This window comes from Hypanus sabinus, chromosome 19 (genome assembly GCF_030144855.1).
Source record: "Hypanus sabinus isolate sHypSab1 chromosome 19, sHypSab1.hap1, whole genome shotgun sequence".
NCBI lineage: Eukaryota > Metazoa > Chordata > Chondrichthyes > Myliobatiformes > Dasyatidae > Hypanus > Hypanus sabinus.
Window position 1 is genome coordinate 29,559,557 of NC_082724.1, and position 18,621 is coordinate 29,578,177.

At 38.2% G+C, this 18,621-nt stretch overlaps 2 protein-coding genes across 3 annotated transcripts in view; one reads left to right on the forward strand and one right to left on the reverse strand.

Annotated features, from left to right (window-relative positions):
• The window catches only part of LOC132377840 (ataxin-7), a 152,225-nt gene extending 143,921 nt beyond the window's left edge, over positions 1 to 8,304 (forward strand). For both annotated transcript variants that reach the window (XM_059944261.1, XM_059944262.1), the window contains exons 10-11: positions 1,973 to 2,954; positions 5,103 to 8,304. In XM_059944261.1, coding sequence (XP_059800244.1) covers positions 1,973 to 2,954; positions 5,103 to 5,120 — 1,000 coding nt within the window. In that variant the 3' untranslated portion in view covers positions 5,121 to 8,304. The remainder of the gene's footprint in view (positions 1 to 1,972; positions 2,955 to 5,102) is intronic.
• Positions 8,305 to 9,317: 1,013 nt separating this feature from the next.
• psmd6 (proteasome 26S subunit, non-ATPase 6) overlaps positions 9,318 to 18,621 on the reverse strand; it is a 28,317-nt gene continuing 19,013 nt past the window's right edge. The window contains exons 5-8 of the mRNA XM_059944263.1: positions 11,116 to 11,224; positions 10,749 to 10,917; positions 9,713 to 9,790; positions 9,318 to 9,608 (exon numbers count right to left, since the gene is read on the reverse strand). Coding sequence (XP_059800246.1) covers positions 9,512 to 9,608; positions 9,713 to 9,790; positions 10,749 to 10,917; positions 11,116 to 11,224 — 453 coding nt within the window. The 3' untranslated portion in view covers positions 9,318 to 9,511. The remainder of the gene's footprint in view (positions 9,609 to 9,712; positions 9,791 to 10,748; positions 10,918 to 11,115; positions 11,225 to 18,621) is intronic.

Genomic DNA, 18,621 nt, shown 5'->3' on the forward strand with positions numbered 1-18,621 from the left:
CAGTTCTGGTCACCGAATTATAGGAAAGATATCAACAAAATAGAGAGAGTACAGAGGAGATTTACTAGAATGTTACCTGTGTTTCAGCACCTAAGTTACAGGGAAAGGTTGAACAAGTTATGTCTTTATTCTTTGGGGCGTAGAAGGTTGAAGGGGCACTTGATGGAGGTATTTAAAATTTTGAGGGGGATAGATAGAGTTGACGTGGATAGGCTTTTTCCACTGAGAGTAGGGGAGATTCAAACAAGAGGACATAAGTTGAGAGTTAGGGGGCAAAAGTTTTGGGGTAACATGAGGGAGAATTTCTTTACTCAGAACTGTGTGGAATGAGCTTCCAGTAGAAGTCGCAGAGGCAGGTTCGATATTGTCATTTGAAGTAAAATAGGATAGGTATATGAACAGGAAAGGAATGGGGGGTTATGGCTGAGTGCAGGTCGGTGGGACTAGGTGAGAGTAAACGTTCGGCACGGACTAGAAGGGCCGAGATGGCCTGTTTCCGTGCTGTAATTGGTATATGGTTATTATCAAAATTTTACACTAGGCTGCAAGAGGAATTGGGGAAGGTGTTCACAAATCTGGTCCTGGAAGAGAGAAAGGTACAGACACAGGAAGGTATAGAGAGGACTTCAAAAATGGAGGATTCTGGCAGCTCATGGGTTGCTACCTCTGGTAATAAAATTGATGTACACAAGGGACCAAAAATGGGGGTGTTCACATCATCTTGAAGGCTTGTTTGGCTGGGATTCACAGATAATTGTGTTTGCATATTCTCCCCATGATTCTCTGGATTTCCACTCAATGGGTGTTGGTTTGTTCTACTTCCCAAGATGTGCTTGTAATTGCAATGGCCACAGAATATTACTACTTAGCAGCTGTATGGGAAATGAATTAAGTTAACAGGAGGTTAGAGTGTGTTGAAGGCCTACTGGGAAAATAAGGAGTTGTAGGTTTGTTTTGTTGGGAGCTGACGTGGACCTGATCGGATTCCTTCTGTGAAGTAATATGTAAAATGATGAGTTTGGAGGAATGTCTATGGATGAATTTGAAACCAAGGGTGAAGTCTTTTGATCCAAGTATGTCACAGGAGTATGAGTAAACATGACAGTATAAGTCAGCACATGAGAATTTTGATTACCTTAATTCTATTGAGAGTAGACTAGAGGAGGAGAGCACATATATGCAGTCTTGGGGATGTGCACGCCAGAAATGATGCCTATGGCTATGGTGCAGTGCTTATGATAGGGGTAGAAAACAGTGGCCCCAGTCTTCCTGTGTATAGTAATTTGGGGGAAAATACCTACTTGGCTAAGCAAAGCATTAGTTTGAGGTAGTGCATAAGTTCCAAGTGCTAGGAGGCAGCATGCAAGTGGAAGTTTTTGAGAAATCTTGACATGGAAGCCATGAGAGCTGCTCTGCTGCTTTTCGCATGTGAATCTTTCATATCCATCTGACTGCATGTGCAGCCTTACTTTGCATCTCATCTTTTGCTAAAAGGCAACTTCCAAAATTGCAAAAATTTCCCAGTAATCCACCCTGTCTGAGTAATATGCTAAACACTCTGGATAAATATTGATTCAACACAGAATCTGAACGATATAGAATAAACTTCTTCATAGTCAGATACAGCTGAGAGAATAAACCATATAGCCTGAGATCTGCAAATAGAGCAGATAATGAAAATGTAAGGAGACTATGAAACTGAAACGGTGAGATTATTCTTCAAAGTCAAAGATTAGACCTCTGAAAATAAAAGTAGTTAAATTGTAGATTGATTAATTTTATTACTCTACGAGCTGAAAATATTAAACCTTACATTTTAATTGTATCTGTTAACTAGAAAGATAATGGTGGCTAAATTAAATAATTTTTTCCCCCAAAATTTTTGTCTGGATGGGTATTTGTGAAGTCAGTTTTCAGTTAAAATCCTTGATTTTGGAAGTTAAAAAAAAATCTTAATTTTTATCTCTTTCAGAAAAATTCCTCCTGCAGTGGATAGTCCAACATCAACACAGTCAGTCCCTCACAGCACTGGCATGATCTCCTCACAGCAGTTGCATTCTAGTGTCAATACTGCAGGTTTTGTCTCCTCTACAACAGTGTCCTCCTCATTGACATCTCCAGTGTTGGTTTCTTCTTCATTTACATCAATTGAAAGTAAATCTGTGCTATCATATGCAACTACTCTGAATGCTCACCCTACTGCCTTGGGCGCCATAGACCCTGCTTATTGTATGCAATCTAGACATATATCTTCACCTTCTGTGATGCCTTCTGGGCTTTCTTCAGTTCCTTCACATGTGTTTAATAAACCTCAAAAAGTGAAACCCAGCAGGTCTTTTAAACCTAAAGATTCTTCATCTACCAGCAGTAACAGTAATAGTAACTCCAGTAGCAACAATAACAGCAGCAGTTCTGGAAAGAAGAGGAAAAATATTTCTGCACTGCCATTGCATTCTTCCACTCATTCCACAGAATCTCTGAAGAAAAATTGTGTGAATTCTGGAAATCTAGGGACGTCTAATTACTCATCATGTTTCTCATCATCTCACAGCAGTACCCACAACGTTGGCCTCAATTGTACAAACAAAATGAATTCTTTAGGTCTCAAACATGACCAGTCAGGAAAAGGGCTTCAAATGGGGATTCCTGCAGAATCGATTAAACGGATGAGTGTGGTTATGAACAGTAGTGATTCCACTCTTTCACTAGGGCCATTTGTCCATCAATCGAACGAACAATCTGCAAATTTGCATGGTAGCTTTTCACACCCACATGTACCACTGGACAAGCTGGAAGGAAAAAAACGGAAAAGCTCGCCAGGTTCAAGCACCATAAACACTGGTAACAAATCGAACAAGATAGCCAAATCACCTGTGGTAAACAATGTTCATTCGAAGCAGGCTAATGTGGTCCCAGGAACTCCAGGAATTTCCAACAACACTCTCCTCCATCAGGTATGAAATAGAAATGTATGACAAAGTTGGCATGTGTTAAGAGTACCTCTTAGGCCTGTTCCTACCATATGATTTTGGTTAGGTTTAGAATTGGGCAAATGTTAAATTATAATATTGTTATGCAAATATTTCTATTACCTTTAATGTCCTATTTAATCTATTTGCTCCTACAACAGCCTGCAAGTTCATGGAAATCAAGGACTTTGCACCAAAATTAACTTTATCTCATTTGTTCTTGATTAGTGTAGTACTCTTGGTATTATCTGCCAGATATAACAAAAACAATGCTTTCATATTGTGAAGAATCTTAATAATTTAAACTTTTATATTGTATGCTGTTTCACTGTCGGAAGTCAGAATTTAGCAGCGACTCTACTTTGTCAGCAAGAATATCTGTCTATCTTCCCCTTGAACAACTAGTGAAATCCATAAGGAGCTGTTCAGGGTAAATGGGGTTAAAGGACTTTGTATCTGAACAATCTAATAGTTTTCCAGTTTTATTCGTGGCTATTATCAGCTAGGCACTTTGTACTGAAAGAATTAACTGATGAGTTTTACAAATTTCTGGGGCTTGGCAAACTGGATTTATAGTCCAAAATGTGTCTACTCCTTCCAAATGTACCTACAGGAGTTACATTACAAAAACCCATTCTGTTGAAGACAGCTTGGGTAAATGGTGCCTTGTGGATATTTAAGCACACCCTTTTCTCTAATTGAAAAAAAGTTTGCAACTCATTTGGTCATATGGAAAGTTAAACTATTGCATTTCACTTCTTATAGACAACATTCTTGGCTAGTGGTGATCAGTTGTCCTTTATTGTTAAATGATTCCTGTCTCTTTATTTACAGTATTACTGAGCAAACCTCAATATGCACCAGTTTCCATTGAAAGCATTTTTAAAAATCAGATAACAGGCTAATTGGGTGCTGCAGGGTAAAATGTCTTTTGTTGCTCTTTCTGTTTAAGAATTTTTAAAATTGGTATTTGTAGTTGTTGGAGGCTGATCATTTTATGAAGACCTCAATGCAGGAGTCCCTTAGAGCAGTATCTTTGGCCCAACCATGCCAGTTTCATGGATGACCTTCCTTTGCCAGGTAGTTAGATGCCCATTGATTAAATATTCTTTTCCATTTGCAACTCCATAGAAAATAAAGCAGGCCATATCAGCATAACATAAAATACTTCATTCCTGGGCTGATAATTGGTAAGCAACTTACTGTATGTACCTGAAGTTTAGACTCTGATGTTCTCCAATATGGTTACAACCAACTCTTGACTTGCAATTAATGGCATTTCCATCTCCAGAAATATTTAAGTCACCATTGACCAGAAACTCGAGAGGTCAGAGAATGGGCATCCAGGCTGGAATGTGATGGCTTGCTTGAAGGCAGCTCCAACAATATTCAAAAAGATTGATAGCTTTCAGTACATAGCAATCTGGTCTGTTGACACGTCTTTCACAACTACATACAGTATTCACATTACACACCCTGGCATACCACAACAGATAGTTATTTGTTAGAGCTTCTCCAACAACCTGATCCTTGAGGTGCTGGTAAGGTAACTTGAGATTTTTGTGCTTGAATAATGTTAAACTTTGTTTTATCAGTGACTTGTCAGACAGACATTTGGATCTTACCATAATAGAAATGTCAGAAGTTATTACTTAGGGTAAGTGAGATGAGGTTTAGAGGGGAAGTGAGGAGGAATTTTTAGAGTAAGATGGATAAAATCTGGAATGCAGTACCTGAGTAGGGAACATAGACTCTTACATTTAGTAGTATCTAGACAATACTTGAATTATTAAGGCAAATGGGATAACTCTAGGTGGGTAATCAGTAGTTAACATGGATGTGATGAGCTGAAGAGCCTCTTTCTGTACTGATTCTTATCTCTACAACTGTTTTGAGTGCCACTTTCTGTAGAACTGTCCAAATGACTTTTGTATAAATTATGGAATTGCCTACAGCATGGAACTGTTGTGCTTTGGGGTGTCACACCATAATCTTCCAAAGGGGAATTAATGCTGGCTTTGTTTATTAACTCATTTTCTTTAAGAGTAAGGATTGTTGTAAACTAAATTGAGTAAGCTGTCTTCTCGTGTTTATATTGTGAATTTAATGATTGGACTGTTATTTTTTTTTCAGCCAAAGGCTCGACCATGATAACAAATTCTATTCTGGAAGAAACTGGACATCTTTATTGAAAAGTAAAAAAATAGGCACTCTGAACTGCAAGAAGCCTTGGAGTTTTTTCAACTTCCCTTGTTCCTCAGGTCTGTGGACAGTAGAATCAAAATTGTATACAGGTTCAGAAGCCAAGTTTGTGGAAATGTCACTTTGTGTGGTGACACATTTTAAATTGAATTGACATGGACATTATGGATAAAATTGGGCTTGCAGTTGTTCAAATCAGTATTAAGTATTAGGTACGTAGATAGAAGAATGACTACTGATCTGAGAATTATGCAAAGGTTCAGTTTTTAACTATTTACTGCTGATGGGTGCATTTGCTACAGTTTTGGATGTTGAACTGCCAAATGTTTAAGCATAATTACTAGTTTAATGGGAATTCCATAGCCCCTTAACATCTACTGGAAATTTATATCACAGAGCAGATATGTTGTATTTATTTTTTCCGAGAGACGTGTGTACTTTGTCTACAGTTGAACTAAACAGTTGCCAAGTATGCTGACTTGTGTCAGGTAGATATTTTGATTTTTTTTTGCTAAATCCACAAATCTTGGCTTTTTTTTTTGTGCAGAAAATTGTGGAAATAAATTAACAATGGGAAGTTAGTCCAGCAAATGATTTGTGTATAGCGAGTACTTTTTAAAAAAAAATGTAAATTCTAACTAATCCCTGGTTAGAAATACAGCAGACTGGAGAGCTGGAAAAGGTTGCATCATGTATGGACTACAGATGCACCAATTTTAAGTTTATGAATAAGACATTATGACGTGGATTTATTTTGTACTGTGTATATGGTACAAATTACTGGGGTTCGGTGGCATTTGCAGCTTGGTCTTGCCTGTTTTAAAAGGTGAGAAAATAAAATTTTAGTGTATGCTGCTTCCTCCCCCAATGGCTTATCAGTAGTCCACATTTTTTGCACTAATAGATTATATCCGTACTCCCACTTTGGAATAAATTTTAATAAAAAGGGATGGTGTTGTAAGTTTGTCAAATAAACGAAAGTATGTTAAATCAGGGATTTCAAAATGAAATTGAAATGAAAATTTTCACAAAAATTTTTAAAATGACCACTTTAGTGAATATTTGCACACTTTTCAACATTTTCCCTGTTGGTCTAAAAATTGGGGAGCATATCAAATTTTTGCAATGTCAGCTTAGTGTTGTCTTTTTCTCCCAAATGTAGATTTTAGGACAAATTATGCACAGTCTGGAGAATGTGAGCATACACTAATACAGCTTGCCCAGTTAACCTTAATTTTTGTGGGCAGTGTAGTGAATTCTATATAAACAATATAAAATAGTGTATAGCTAAAATACTCTTAGAATCATTGTTGTATAAATGGCAGGAAAACGATAAAAGGAGCCACATTTTGCAAACAGTTATTCACAGAACAGTTCACGCTGGTGACCAAGCAGTAATGCCGTTTCCAAAAGGCTATTAAGAAAATTCTTAAAGGAAAGAAAAATGCCCCTCTCTGCTGTAATAAATGGCATACCTTTTGCATCCAAGTAGATATTTTAAAACTGGCTTATACTGAAGCTAGCTTGTTCCTTTGGTACAGTTACCAATTGTAACTCTGTTTTCTTACCCCAGTTTTCAACAAGCTAAGAGATAAAGTATGTCACAATTTTTGTACCTTTTATTTTGAATTTTCTTGTTTAATGGATTATACAAAAGTATGGAAATATCCCTATTTCAGAATGCATATTTTGTTAAAATTGTACATATTAAATATGTATTTTTGCACAGGTCATTTTCTTATATCCAGTTTTGGTACAATTTTGAAATCATCTGGTATTTATTTATTTAGGAATTAATAAATAACAGGTAAATGTACCTTATTGTTTAGATATTCACTGCCCAGTTAATAATGCAAAATACCTGCAGTATAAGATTTTTGGGGGCACTTTTTATAAAAACTTTCATCCATTTTGGAATTTGGGAGTGAAATGATTTATTTTTTGGAAGTGGGGGAGGGGAAGGGAAGAGAAGGGAAGAGAGCCTCAAACTATTTCACTAATATATATTCATTTGTTGTCTAACTCCCAGTGTAACAAAATCATTAATAAAAAACCATCCCAGACCCATCTGAAAAACCATTTGAACATTTTGCAGCTTTTAGTCAAAAGTTAAAGTGCCTGATAGTTGCTTCAAAATGACTGTTTAAAATGAGCATCTAAAAAATATTTAAATGCTCACTTTTGATTAGGAGCTTGGTTTTTTCCACCTAGTGAGTTCCTAATATTTCTTATTATGCTTAAACTTTAAAATAATTTGGAATCAGTAAATCTTTCACTTGTGAAATGAAACCAATTTTTGATTTGTATGTATATTTGTATGTGGTTATACCACCAGCCAAGAGCAAAACAAAAAGGCCTTTACATTTCTGTACCTTTGTTGAAATACCATGTTTTAAATAATTTTGACTATGAAAGAGGTCTAAAGCACTATTGATGTTCAGCTTGGCTTATTAAAATAATTGTACTTTTGAGTTTTACCCATGGTCCCATAGTATCTAATACTACTGGAATGTAAATATTCTCATCCTGACAATTTTGAAGGTGATGGTGCCTTTTTGAAAGGAAATATCTTGGATTTTGCTGAGTATCTCCTAAAGTTCTTTGTTGATTAAATAGGGTTAGAAAATGTTCCAGAAAATACAATGTCAGCAGTATGTCTTCCCATAAAATAATTTCTCAGCAAAACCTATACTCATATTGAAAATTCATGAGTTATTTTAAAATGCTGAGTTGATCATTTAGAACACAAGTATTGTCTTAATAGGCACTCAAACCTGAACTGATTCAGGTTTATGTAAGGAATAAAACAATTGCAATGACAAAAGCAATAGAGACATGTGAAGAGTTTAACACTACACATCTCAAATGTGAATGTACGCCTGATAGCAAAGCATCTTGCTCCTGTTCTGAGCTTGGTTCTAAAAGCAACCTCCTGTGTAATAGTGTGAATAGTTTCAGAAGTACGCATAATGAAGCGCACTGGGTCACTATGGTATCAGCTGGACTTTGTGTTGCCTGCTGTATAATTCATGAACAAATGTCATGGGTCAGAATCTTTCGATATTTGAAAATGTATAGTCTATTTGTTTTGTAACAAGGTCTGTAAATAAAAATAATTTATACTGTTATTTATAACAAATCAAGTCTCTGTCTACTATTTGGGAATTAAAATACAAAATCTACTAAAGCCTGATGAACATGTTGATTTTATCTCTGATAAAGTGATAGTTTGGATTAGGTAGGAAATCTAATTTATGGACAATTGCCTGGTACAATTTCATATTTTAGGATGTTTTGCATTTAATATAATTTTTAAATTTAAATTAGGATGCTATGGTTCGTTTGAAACTGCATATAAGATTTCTGCCATGTTCTCCTTTAAAATCCTGTTAATTCAGTCCAAGTGCAAAATGTTATTAATGTAGAGAATTCTATTGTGTAGCTTAGTTTGAGAGATGAATATAATGGTTGAGTAAAGTTGCTGATACACTCCATTGACCACCTGCAAAAGGAAACTAATTTAGACATGGTCAGTAGTAAAGAAAGGAAATTGTTCTTTATGGGGGGATAAGGAATCTTTTGTGATATTTACATTCTAAATTTTTTTGAAAACTCAAACTGTAGCTTTGGCTAAAATTGTTGCACTTTTAACTTTTTTATTCCTCAATGTGCACCGCAATGCTTTTTGTATTATAGCAATGTTAATTTCCACACCTTAATCTTGTTGCTTTTCTACCCTCTCATATTGGCACATTTATACTTCAATACATCACCCCATTCTTGTTAGTTGCAGAATGGATGATATTATTTGTTAATGCCATTTGCTTCCCTAACTTCAGAAAACTGATAATTACTTGATAGTTGCTGCCTAGAACCTAATTTCCCTGCATAAATTTGATTGAGAAGAGGAGAAAATTAACTGAAAAGCTGCTTACCCTCCCGACTGAATTCTATGTTTAGATGCAAACATTACGCTTCTTGCAATCTAATAAAATAAACAATATGTTTCATGATAAGGTGGACCTAAATAATAGTGGGATGAAAACTAAGGCTATTCTGAAAATATTTAATTTCCCAGTGCAAAGTTTAAACACAATTTTAAAAATGAGAAATCCACATTTTAAAATACTGGAGACAAATTTGAAAACAGGTGTTGGGTGTTTATTTTATATACAGTTACTCAAATTGTTTACACAGCCAAGTAAACATTGAAGTCTGTCATACATAAAAGGTTAAACAATGGCACAAACTAAACCCATGATTTGTAAATACTAAGAGAAATAACTAGAACAATTCAAAAGTTAATGGCCATTGTAGACAGTTATCATCCATTAAACAGATTACATATTTATTACTCGTGATAGTTTTTGGACTCTGTTCAATAGCAGATCTCCCTTCTTTATGGTTTCCTGGTACTGCCAGTTCTTACTGTCAGGCCTGTAATTACAGTCAAAATTAACAATCAGATTAGTTAATACTTTTAAGTTAAAATATCATAAGAAAAATTTGGTGGAAGTTTGTCAACTTTCTGTAACACGTACCTGTTGGTTTCTACTATTTCATTCACTTTATCTATTTTACAATGTAGTCTACCAGCAGCAATGAAACGAGAGAGTTCCCTGTAAATCAAAAAGAAGTTTTACTAACCTTAATAAAAACTACCCAGTATAAAACTAATCTTGAAGCAGTGCTCTTAGTGGTATGCTTATTCAATATCTGGTCGGGAACAGGTCGTGGATTTAAGTCACTTTCAACTGATTTCACTATTCAACCCCTTTGCACAGATGTTGAGAAGATTATTAATATTCTTACAAACGTTACCGTGTGAGTTAAAGGTTACATGTCAAGAAGCCTTGATAGATTCAAGAAAGTTAAATCAGACAAATAATTAAAATCATGTGAATATTTACAAGTAAAATTCAGGATTCTTTGCAGTGTGGAGGGATCCTGAGGTCTACATCCATTCTCCCTCAAAGTTGCCACACAAATTGATAAGAATTGGTGCGGAGCATGTGTTATGTTGGTCTTCATTAGTCACAGGTTTGAGAGCGAGAGCTGCAAGGTAATGTTGCACTCTATAAAACCTTGAACACTTGAAATATTGTGTTCGTCTGCCTCATTACAGGATGGATATGGGAGCTGTAGAGAGCCTGGTTTAGAAAGCATGTCCTATATAAGGATAGGTTGAACAGGCTAGGATTTTCCTCATTGGAGTAGTGGAGGATGAGGTAACTTATAAGAGGAGTACAAGGAGGCATAAATAAAGTGGATAGTCAGACTCCACCCCACCTCCAGGCAGAAATTATTAATACATGGGGGCATAATTTTAATTTAATTGAAGTAAGAGGTTAGTTTTATGTTTTACACAGTAGAGCAACCTGCCAGGGATGGTTGTTAAGGCAGATACATTAGGGACATTTAAGAAACTCAGATAGGCAGATGGAGGGCCATGAAGGAGGGAAGGGTTAGATTGATCTTAGAGTAGGGTAAAAGATCAGCACATCGTGGGCCCATACTGTGATATTCAATGTCAGTAAAAGTTTAAATTCAGTATAATCAGGATATAAAATTACTTACTGATCAATAAACTCAACACCAACACCAAAGGCTTCAGCCATGTAAGTAAGCGTTAATGAACGATATGATTCCAAGAGCTGACTATATGCTAAGATTCTCATTTCACGTACATAGTAGCGATAATGAGCAGCAAAGAGCCAGTCCTTTTTTAATTCTTGTTCTACTGTGGCTAAAGAGAAAAAAGTTTATTATAATTTTTTTAAATATGCACATAGAACATATACTACTAAAACTGACTAAAAATCATCTTTCATTGTGATAAACTTGTTACCAGTGAAGTTACTTTGATACTAACATTCTATATGCCTAACCTATAGTTAAAAGCGGCTTTACTGTTTCCATAAAGCCAAAAGTAACAGGTACTCACCAAGAGACTGGAAGAAAACACCATATCGGCACTCATATAAGGAAAATAGATATTGTCGGACTGCTGGAAGGCTATGCAGAACTTCAAGGATCTCTGCACCTTTGATGACCTAAATTAAAATAAAGTCTCAATTGAATTTCTCAACAGCTTGCATCAAGCAGAATATGATGGGCTTCGTGCAGGATTTGTATCTTTTACATCAATTTCTCCTGGATACACTCAAAAGTCTTTCAATCTCTATTCTGAAAATATCAATTAATTAGAATCCACAGCCTTTGGTGTGAGGGTTCTATATATTCATTATCTGTGGAAGGAGTATATGTTTATTTCAAATAGTCTAGCTATAATTAAGAATATGTGAGCTAGTTTTTCAACCAAGATTTACACTTTTGAATAATTTCATAACTTAAGTACTCAATGATACATTTAGTCATTTATGGAAATAACCCTCCACTTAAACCCTTAATCATACTAATGAATCAACACTAATATGGATATAGGATGCCACCAAGGTTAGAGCATAATTTTCTTTGTCCTATCAGTTGAATTTTTAAAAATCCTCAATTAAGTTAGTATTATTCAATTAATTAAAGATGTAATGCTTACTTGAAAGAAAATTCCTACAAATTCAGATTAATGTATACTTAAAAACACACAAAAATCTAACACAGTTCTGATACCCTTAGTTTGAAATATATTTATCACTCCATAGCAAGTATCTGAATTACCTGTCTCAGTTTAATACTTAGTATTAAATTTAATACTTAGTCATTAGTAAAATCTATCAAATTTTGAAAATAGCTTTGTGATAGATTGTTATTGAAACTTCTAAACAGAAAACATTTTTATTGATAGGCTCTCCTACCTTATATTTTACACTCAATATAGTTCTGAATGTGTTCTTGAATTCTTTAATTATCGGTAATTAGCTAGAGTGGTCTATCAAGCTTGAGGATGAACCATTAGTGGATCTTTTACAGCAGATATTTATCATTCGCTATGCTACAGAATGCAGGTAGCAATTCTATCCACTGTCCATGTTATTTCTACAAAGAACTATTCAATTAAGAATACTTTCCTGCCCCTTGCATTTCCTTCTGCCCCCAAATTATCTATTTTTTTTTTAAATGTTACTGTTTTCACAAAGCCAAAGGCAATACAAGTCATTGTAAAATAAGTCACCTTTGTCTCAACTGCTAATTATCATGAATGTTTGCTAATTAGTTTCCATCTCTTCTGCAAATTGAATTATTTATTTATTTAAACTCATATCAAATTCCTGATCAAGTTTGCACAGCCCTAATACACCCATGAAGGACTAATAGGAAGCTTGCTAAATGGCTGATAGAGCTTATGCATCTTTGCCAGGCTGAGTGTAGACTATCAGCAGAACATCCAGAAGACACATGCCTATGGCTCCAAACTGGACAATGCTGGGTCTATGTTTTTACCACACGCACTTTGGCACGAACGCCAAGAAGTACTGACTGCCATGCAGCTTTGACAGTGCCAGAGCATCAGGACATTGGAAGTCTGTGACCACCATGGATTCCAGTTGCCAGGTTTGGCAATTGTTCATTACAGACAGTGTGCTGCCAGCATTGTCCATTGATTATACGACAAAATGCAATGGACTCTCACTGGAAGCTGCGAACAGTACCAGGAACCGGACTAATGGGACACGACGCGTGACACTGCTTCAGTAGACATCACTACACAGAGGACTTTGTCTTGGATGAAATTGCCAGACCTCTGCCGGAGGACAGTTAGTAGATCTTAAGAACTGGTAGCTTGTGGATGCAAAACACATTGGGTCATTACCTGGATCCCCCACTAAGTTCCCCTTGATGACTCAGGCTAGCGCATGCACCACCACATGTGAATTCACTTGCCGGCTAGCTGAATTCCAAGCCTCACCAAGCTCACATTTTGCGCTACAGTCACAAAGAATGGGGTCGAGCACTATATTTCCATAACTAGCTCACCAGTCCACACCCACGTAGTCTGTACTCAAAAAAGCTGGCCGGCATAAAGGCTGAGTATGCTATGTTTGGCATTGTATGCAGGTCAAATAGCCTTTGGGTTTCACCCCTCCACCTAATCCCCAAGCCAGATGGTGGTTGCCATCCATGCGGCAATTACTGCTGCCTTAGCTAGGCCACTACCCTCTCATCTTTACCCGGTACCACATATTCAAGGCTTTTTGCCATGTTTAGCCAGAAAGATAATTTTTTTTCTGAAGTGGAGTTTTTAATTAGGGGTCACCACCAAATGCCTGCGTGCACTGACGACTTCACCAAAATTATTGTTATAACCCTGTTTGGTCTATTCAGATTTCTGCATATGCCATCTGGGCTGAAAAATTCCAGTGACTAATGGACTCTCTGTTAAAGGACTTCTTTTCTGGACAGCGTACTTGTGCCAGCTCATCCAAAACTAAACACATAACATCTTTGCACACTTTTCAAGGGCTTAAGCCAACATGGGCTGACTATTGACTCTGCTAAATGCCATTTCTGGATGTTTACTATTGACTTTCTCTGCCACCACATCTCCTCAGAAGTTACGACACCTCTGCCGTCAAAAGCCGCCACTGTGGACTTTCCACAGCCCCACACTACCAAAACACTGTAAAAGTTTTTAGGTATGGTGAATTCCTATTACAGGTTCATTCTGTGAGCCGCTAAACTTATGCTCCCCTTATAAAGTACTCTTAAAGGCAGTGCCCCTAAATGCACGCTTAAGTGGTCACCAGACACGACAAAGCATTTGACGATGACAAACAGTGACTCTACTGATGCACCCAAACCCCAAATAGCCATCACTACCTATGCCTCAGACTATGCTGAGGGTGCTATGCAAGAACAGTTGGTTGGAGGTGTGTGGCAACTGCTGGCTTTCACCTGGCATCCCCTCCCCATGAGGAAGTTCAGCATGTTTGTGAGCTTCTTGGTCTCTATTTGGCTGTCCGACATTTTTATTTTTGACTCAAGGTTCGTCATTTCACAGCATATGTTAACCACAAACCTGTCATGCACACGATGGTCAAAGCACAATGCCACCTGACATACATTTTGGAATTCACAACTGACATATAGGACATCGAAGGAAAAAATAATGCTATGGCTAATTGTTTCTCAGGGCCGTCTGTTGATGCCATTCACAGTGGAACTGACTATGCTGGTATGGCATCTGAGCAAGCTACCGACCTAGAAGTCCAGGCTTACAGGTCATCAGCCAAGGGCCTGTGTTTGGCTCACGTCGTTCAGAGACACTAGAGTTTCTCTCCTTGCGATGTGTCAACCGGTCGCTCTCGCCCCATAGTGTCTGCAAACTGGAGGCTTACTGTTTTTAACCCCATTCACAGCCTTTCTCATCTGGGTGGGAAGACTTCACAGAAAATGGGTGCTTTAAAATTTGTGTGGCACAGCCTTAGGAAGGACTACACTACTGGAGTGCAGCTGATGATTGTCAGCAGATGAAAATTAAATCATGTTTTGGCTCCATCAGCACCTTTCGAGGTTCCTGAACGATATGGAACTGGTTGGTCTTCTCCCCCACCCCAAGGTTTCATGCATCTCCTTACCATGGTGGACTGTACCAACAGGTGGCCAGAGGTTGTCCCTCTAGGATCGATGATGGCTGTGGATGTGGTTTGAGCATTCACCAAAACTGGCTTGCTCTGTTCAGCACTCCATCTGATATTTCTTCCAAGCACGGTCCCCAATTCGCATCACAGACATCTCAGCCACAGAGGCCCAGAACCATGGTGTTAAATTGCATCACACCTTAGCATTATCACCCACAGTCCAAAGCCCTGTGTGAGTGGCTCCCTGACTGACAAGTGTTAGTACGAATGTCTCCCCCGAGTCCTGCTGGGGCTCAGAATGGCTCCAAAATAGGATGTGCAGTCCTCTGCAGCTGAGTTGGTGTACAGGTAGCCACGACGGATGCCAGGAGATTTTATTCCTGACACCATGATCACCCGGTCAGCAGTGTTCTGCCCTCCTCAGTAATTCTTTTACATCTAATCCGATAGTACCGTGCAAAAGTCTTAACTACACATACAAGACCATAGAGGACAGCCAAGCTAGGGTGCCAAAGTACTGTATTTGTCAGTGTGGAGCAGACAGGAAGTTTGTAAATCTGGCAGGAGCAAAGGATATTGGGAACGGCGAGGGTGGAGCACTTTGGGACAGGTGGCAGAGGAGTGCTGGGGGTTGATGTGGGTACAGATATGCCCAGCCCTGGGGCACCAAGATCACTTGATTCCAAACAATTAGTTTATTGATCATTACAGAATGCCCTTCTGGTGCTTCCTGCTCCTTGTCCTGTCTCTTCCCCTTTCCCAAACACGATTCCTCCCCCACCCCCCATTTCCTTCCCACTCTCGGTCCACAATTGAGACCCATTATCAGAATCAGGTTTATCATCATATACACCATGTTGTTTTTGTGGCAATTCGGTATAATAACTAAAATTACTACAGTACTGTACAAGTCTTTGCTCCCTAACTATATACATGAACCCAAGACTTTTGTACAGTACTATACTTCTTCATGGCATACAGCATTCTTGGATTCCATTTGACCCATGTTCTACATAATATGTTCTTGTCTGCCATGATGCACATCAACACCACCTTATGATGGCCTGTCCTATGTTTTGGAATGGGGCGAAAAGATTTTCGCAGATAGCAAGGGTTAGTCTAACGTATTTCTCTAGATCACCTTAAATCAGACCACCAAGACCTGGTGGGTCTACTACAAAACCCCCGCATCACAACATGACCATATGTGTTTCAGCATACCCCCCGATGAGCCAGAGGCATTGCTGTTATTCCAACTAAGGTACATACGACCTGTGGCAGGCCTCTCGTACAAGCTCTAGAAGCACTTACAATGTTGGCTTTAGTGAATTTTAGGGTGGGGAGAGCCAGTGTAGGATAACGTAGTGGGTGAAAAATGACATTGTGCATAATAGAATCTGTTTTACATCATTCAGAAACAGCATCATTGAGTTGGATTCATTTTAAGAAATAGTGTCTGATGCAATGATGTAGGGTGTAAGGTGACAGATTTTGGCTTGTTCATAATGGAAGGGCTGCAGCTTCTGTTAAGTACATAAAATTACTCTTGCATGTTTTATTCACAAGATCCTACACAGAGACTGAGATAGTCCTTTCCAGATGAGGCAGAGATTCAGATGCACCTCTTCCAAGTTTGCTGCTGCATTCGATACTCCTGCTGTGTTCTCCTCTACATCAACTAAACTAAGTACATTCTAGTTCACTGTTTTGCTGAGCACTTGCACACTGTTCAGAATTGTCATCCTAAGCTCTTGGTTGCACATAATTTCAACTTCCCATTCCCACAACAGCCTGTTTATGCTTGGTCCAATGAAAACATCACCTCATATTCTGCATATCAGACTCCTCAACACCCGAAGCCTGGACTGACACCTTGCTCTATTGTCCTGTTTATTATTTATTGTAATACCTGCATTGTTTTTGTGCACTTTATGTAGTTCTGTGTCGGTCTGTAGTCTAGTGTAGCTTTCTCAGTTTTTTTTTAACGTAGTTCAGTCTAGTTTTTGTAACACCATGTAACACCATGGTCCTGAAAAACGTCATCTCATTTTCACTATGTACTGTACAGCAGTTCTGGTCGAAATGACAATAAAAGTGAATTGACTTGATTGATATGCGATCTGGAAGTCAATGGTATGAATATTGAATTTTCCAGATTTAGGTAACCTTTTATTTCCTGAGTTCCCCTCTCACCCTCCTTCTGATACACCTCTGGTCTTCACACTTCTGTTCCATTTCCCATACCCTCTCTCCTCTATCACTCATTTTCATCTTCTTCCTGGTTCCATCCAGCTGCTCCAGAACATTTCACCCACCAGATCCCCTTCCAATCTTTCAAACTGCCCTCATCTCCCTTGTTCATCAGAACCCAATACTTGTAGCCTTTGCATTCCTGCTTATCTTTCCTGTCACTACCTTTACATTTTCTCCCCTCCACTCCCCAGCCTGGCACCCATCCATGTACCTATCCAAGTCACATACTGTGAAAAGCCACATGTACATTATATTTGAAACAACAAAACTTTGCTCAACCACAAATTGTTTTCTCAGTTAACTGCAGGATCATTAGTGTGATTGCTAGCAATGTAATGCCCAATTAAGACCTAATGTGTTCAAACTAGCCTTGCCAAAAGAATCAGTGCCTGAATACCAAGTCCACATTTAATGGAGTGGTCAATGATCTACCATTAAACCAAGTCCAGCTTGACCAGATGCAGTTAAATCTATTAGTTATCCTTGGGTCTAGAGTAAAATACTTTAATGCCAACTGGTGTCACCTCTATTTTCCCCTTTAAGTTCAAATGTTTGCTGAAGCCTGCCCTTATCCAGAACTGGGATTAATATCAGAATCCTCTTCTGTTTCCATGAATTTATCCCATTGAATCTCCACCCTAGCATCCTTGCCATAATCTGAGCCCTTATACATCTGACTCTGTATTCTTCTACGTGCTTTGTGGAATTCTTTCCCAAATTCTTCCATCTACCTTTTTAACAAAATACATCTTTCTTCTACATTTTTTTGTTTATCTTACTGTCGTCTGACATGATTTATCAATCATTCCACCATCTTCTCCTTTTGTGGTTGATACCTATACTTATCTTGTCTTTTTGCTGAAGATCATTTTACTATGTTTTGCATTTCCTATGAACTGGACAAAGGGGATATGTCACAATGACAATGCACACTCTCCCATAATCTTCAACTAATGGTCCTGTGTATGGATCGTACTCACAAGAAGTACAGAAAAGCAGTTAACACTGCATATAAATTTAGCCCAGATTGAGGACCAGCTTTAGGTGGGTGATAAATGGAAACAGCTTAACAAAAGAACATTTGCAGATGGAGCCAGGTTGGGGCAAGGGAGAATTAAAGGTAGAGACAGGAAAGATAAGCAAAGACAGGAATGCAAAGGCTACAAGTATCGTATTAGACACTAGACACTAGAATACTACAGCACAGACCAGGCCCTTTGGCCCTCGATGTGCCGACCCATATATTCCCTAAAAAAAAGTACTACACCCACACTACCCCATAACCAGCTAGTTTTCTTTCATCCATGTGCCTGTCCAAAGGCTCTTAAATACCCCTGATGTCTTAGCCTCCACCACCATCCCCAGCAAGTCATTCCAGGCACCCATAACACTCTGAGTAAAAAAAACTTACCCCAATGTCTCCCCTAAACTTTGTAGACATGCCCTCTGATGTTTGTTATTTGTGCTCTGGGAAACAGATACTGACTATCCGCCCTACCTATGCCTCTCATAATCTTGTAGACCTCTATCAATTCCCCTCCCATCCTTCTGTTCCAAAGAGAAAAGTCCCAGTTCTGCTAACCTTGCCTCATAAGAATTGTTTTCCAATCCAGGCAACACCCTGGTAAATCTCCCCTGCACCCTCTCCATAGCTTCCACATCCT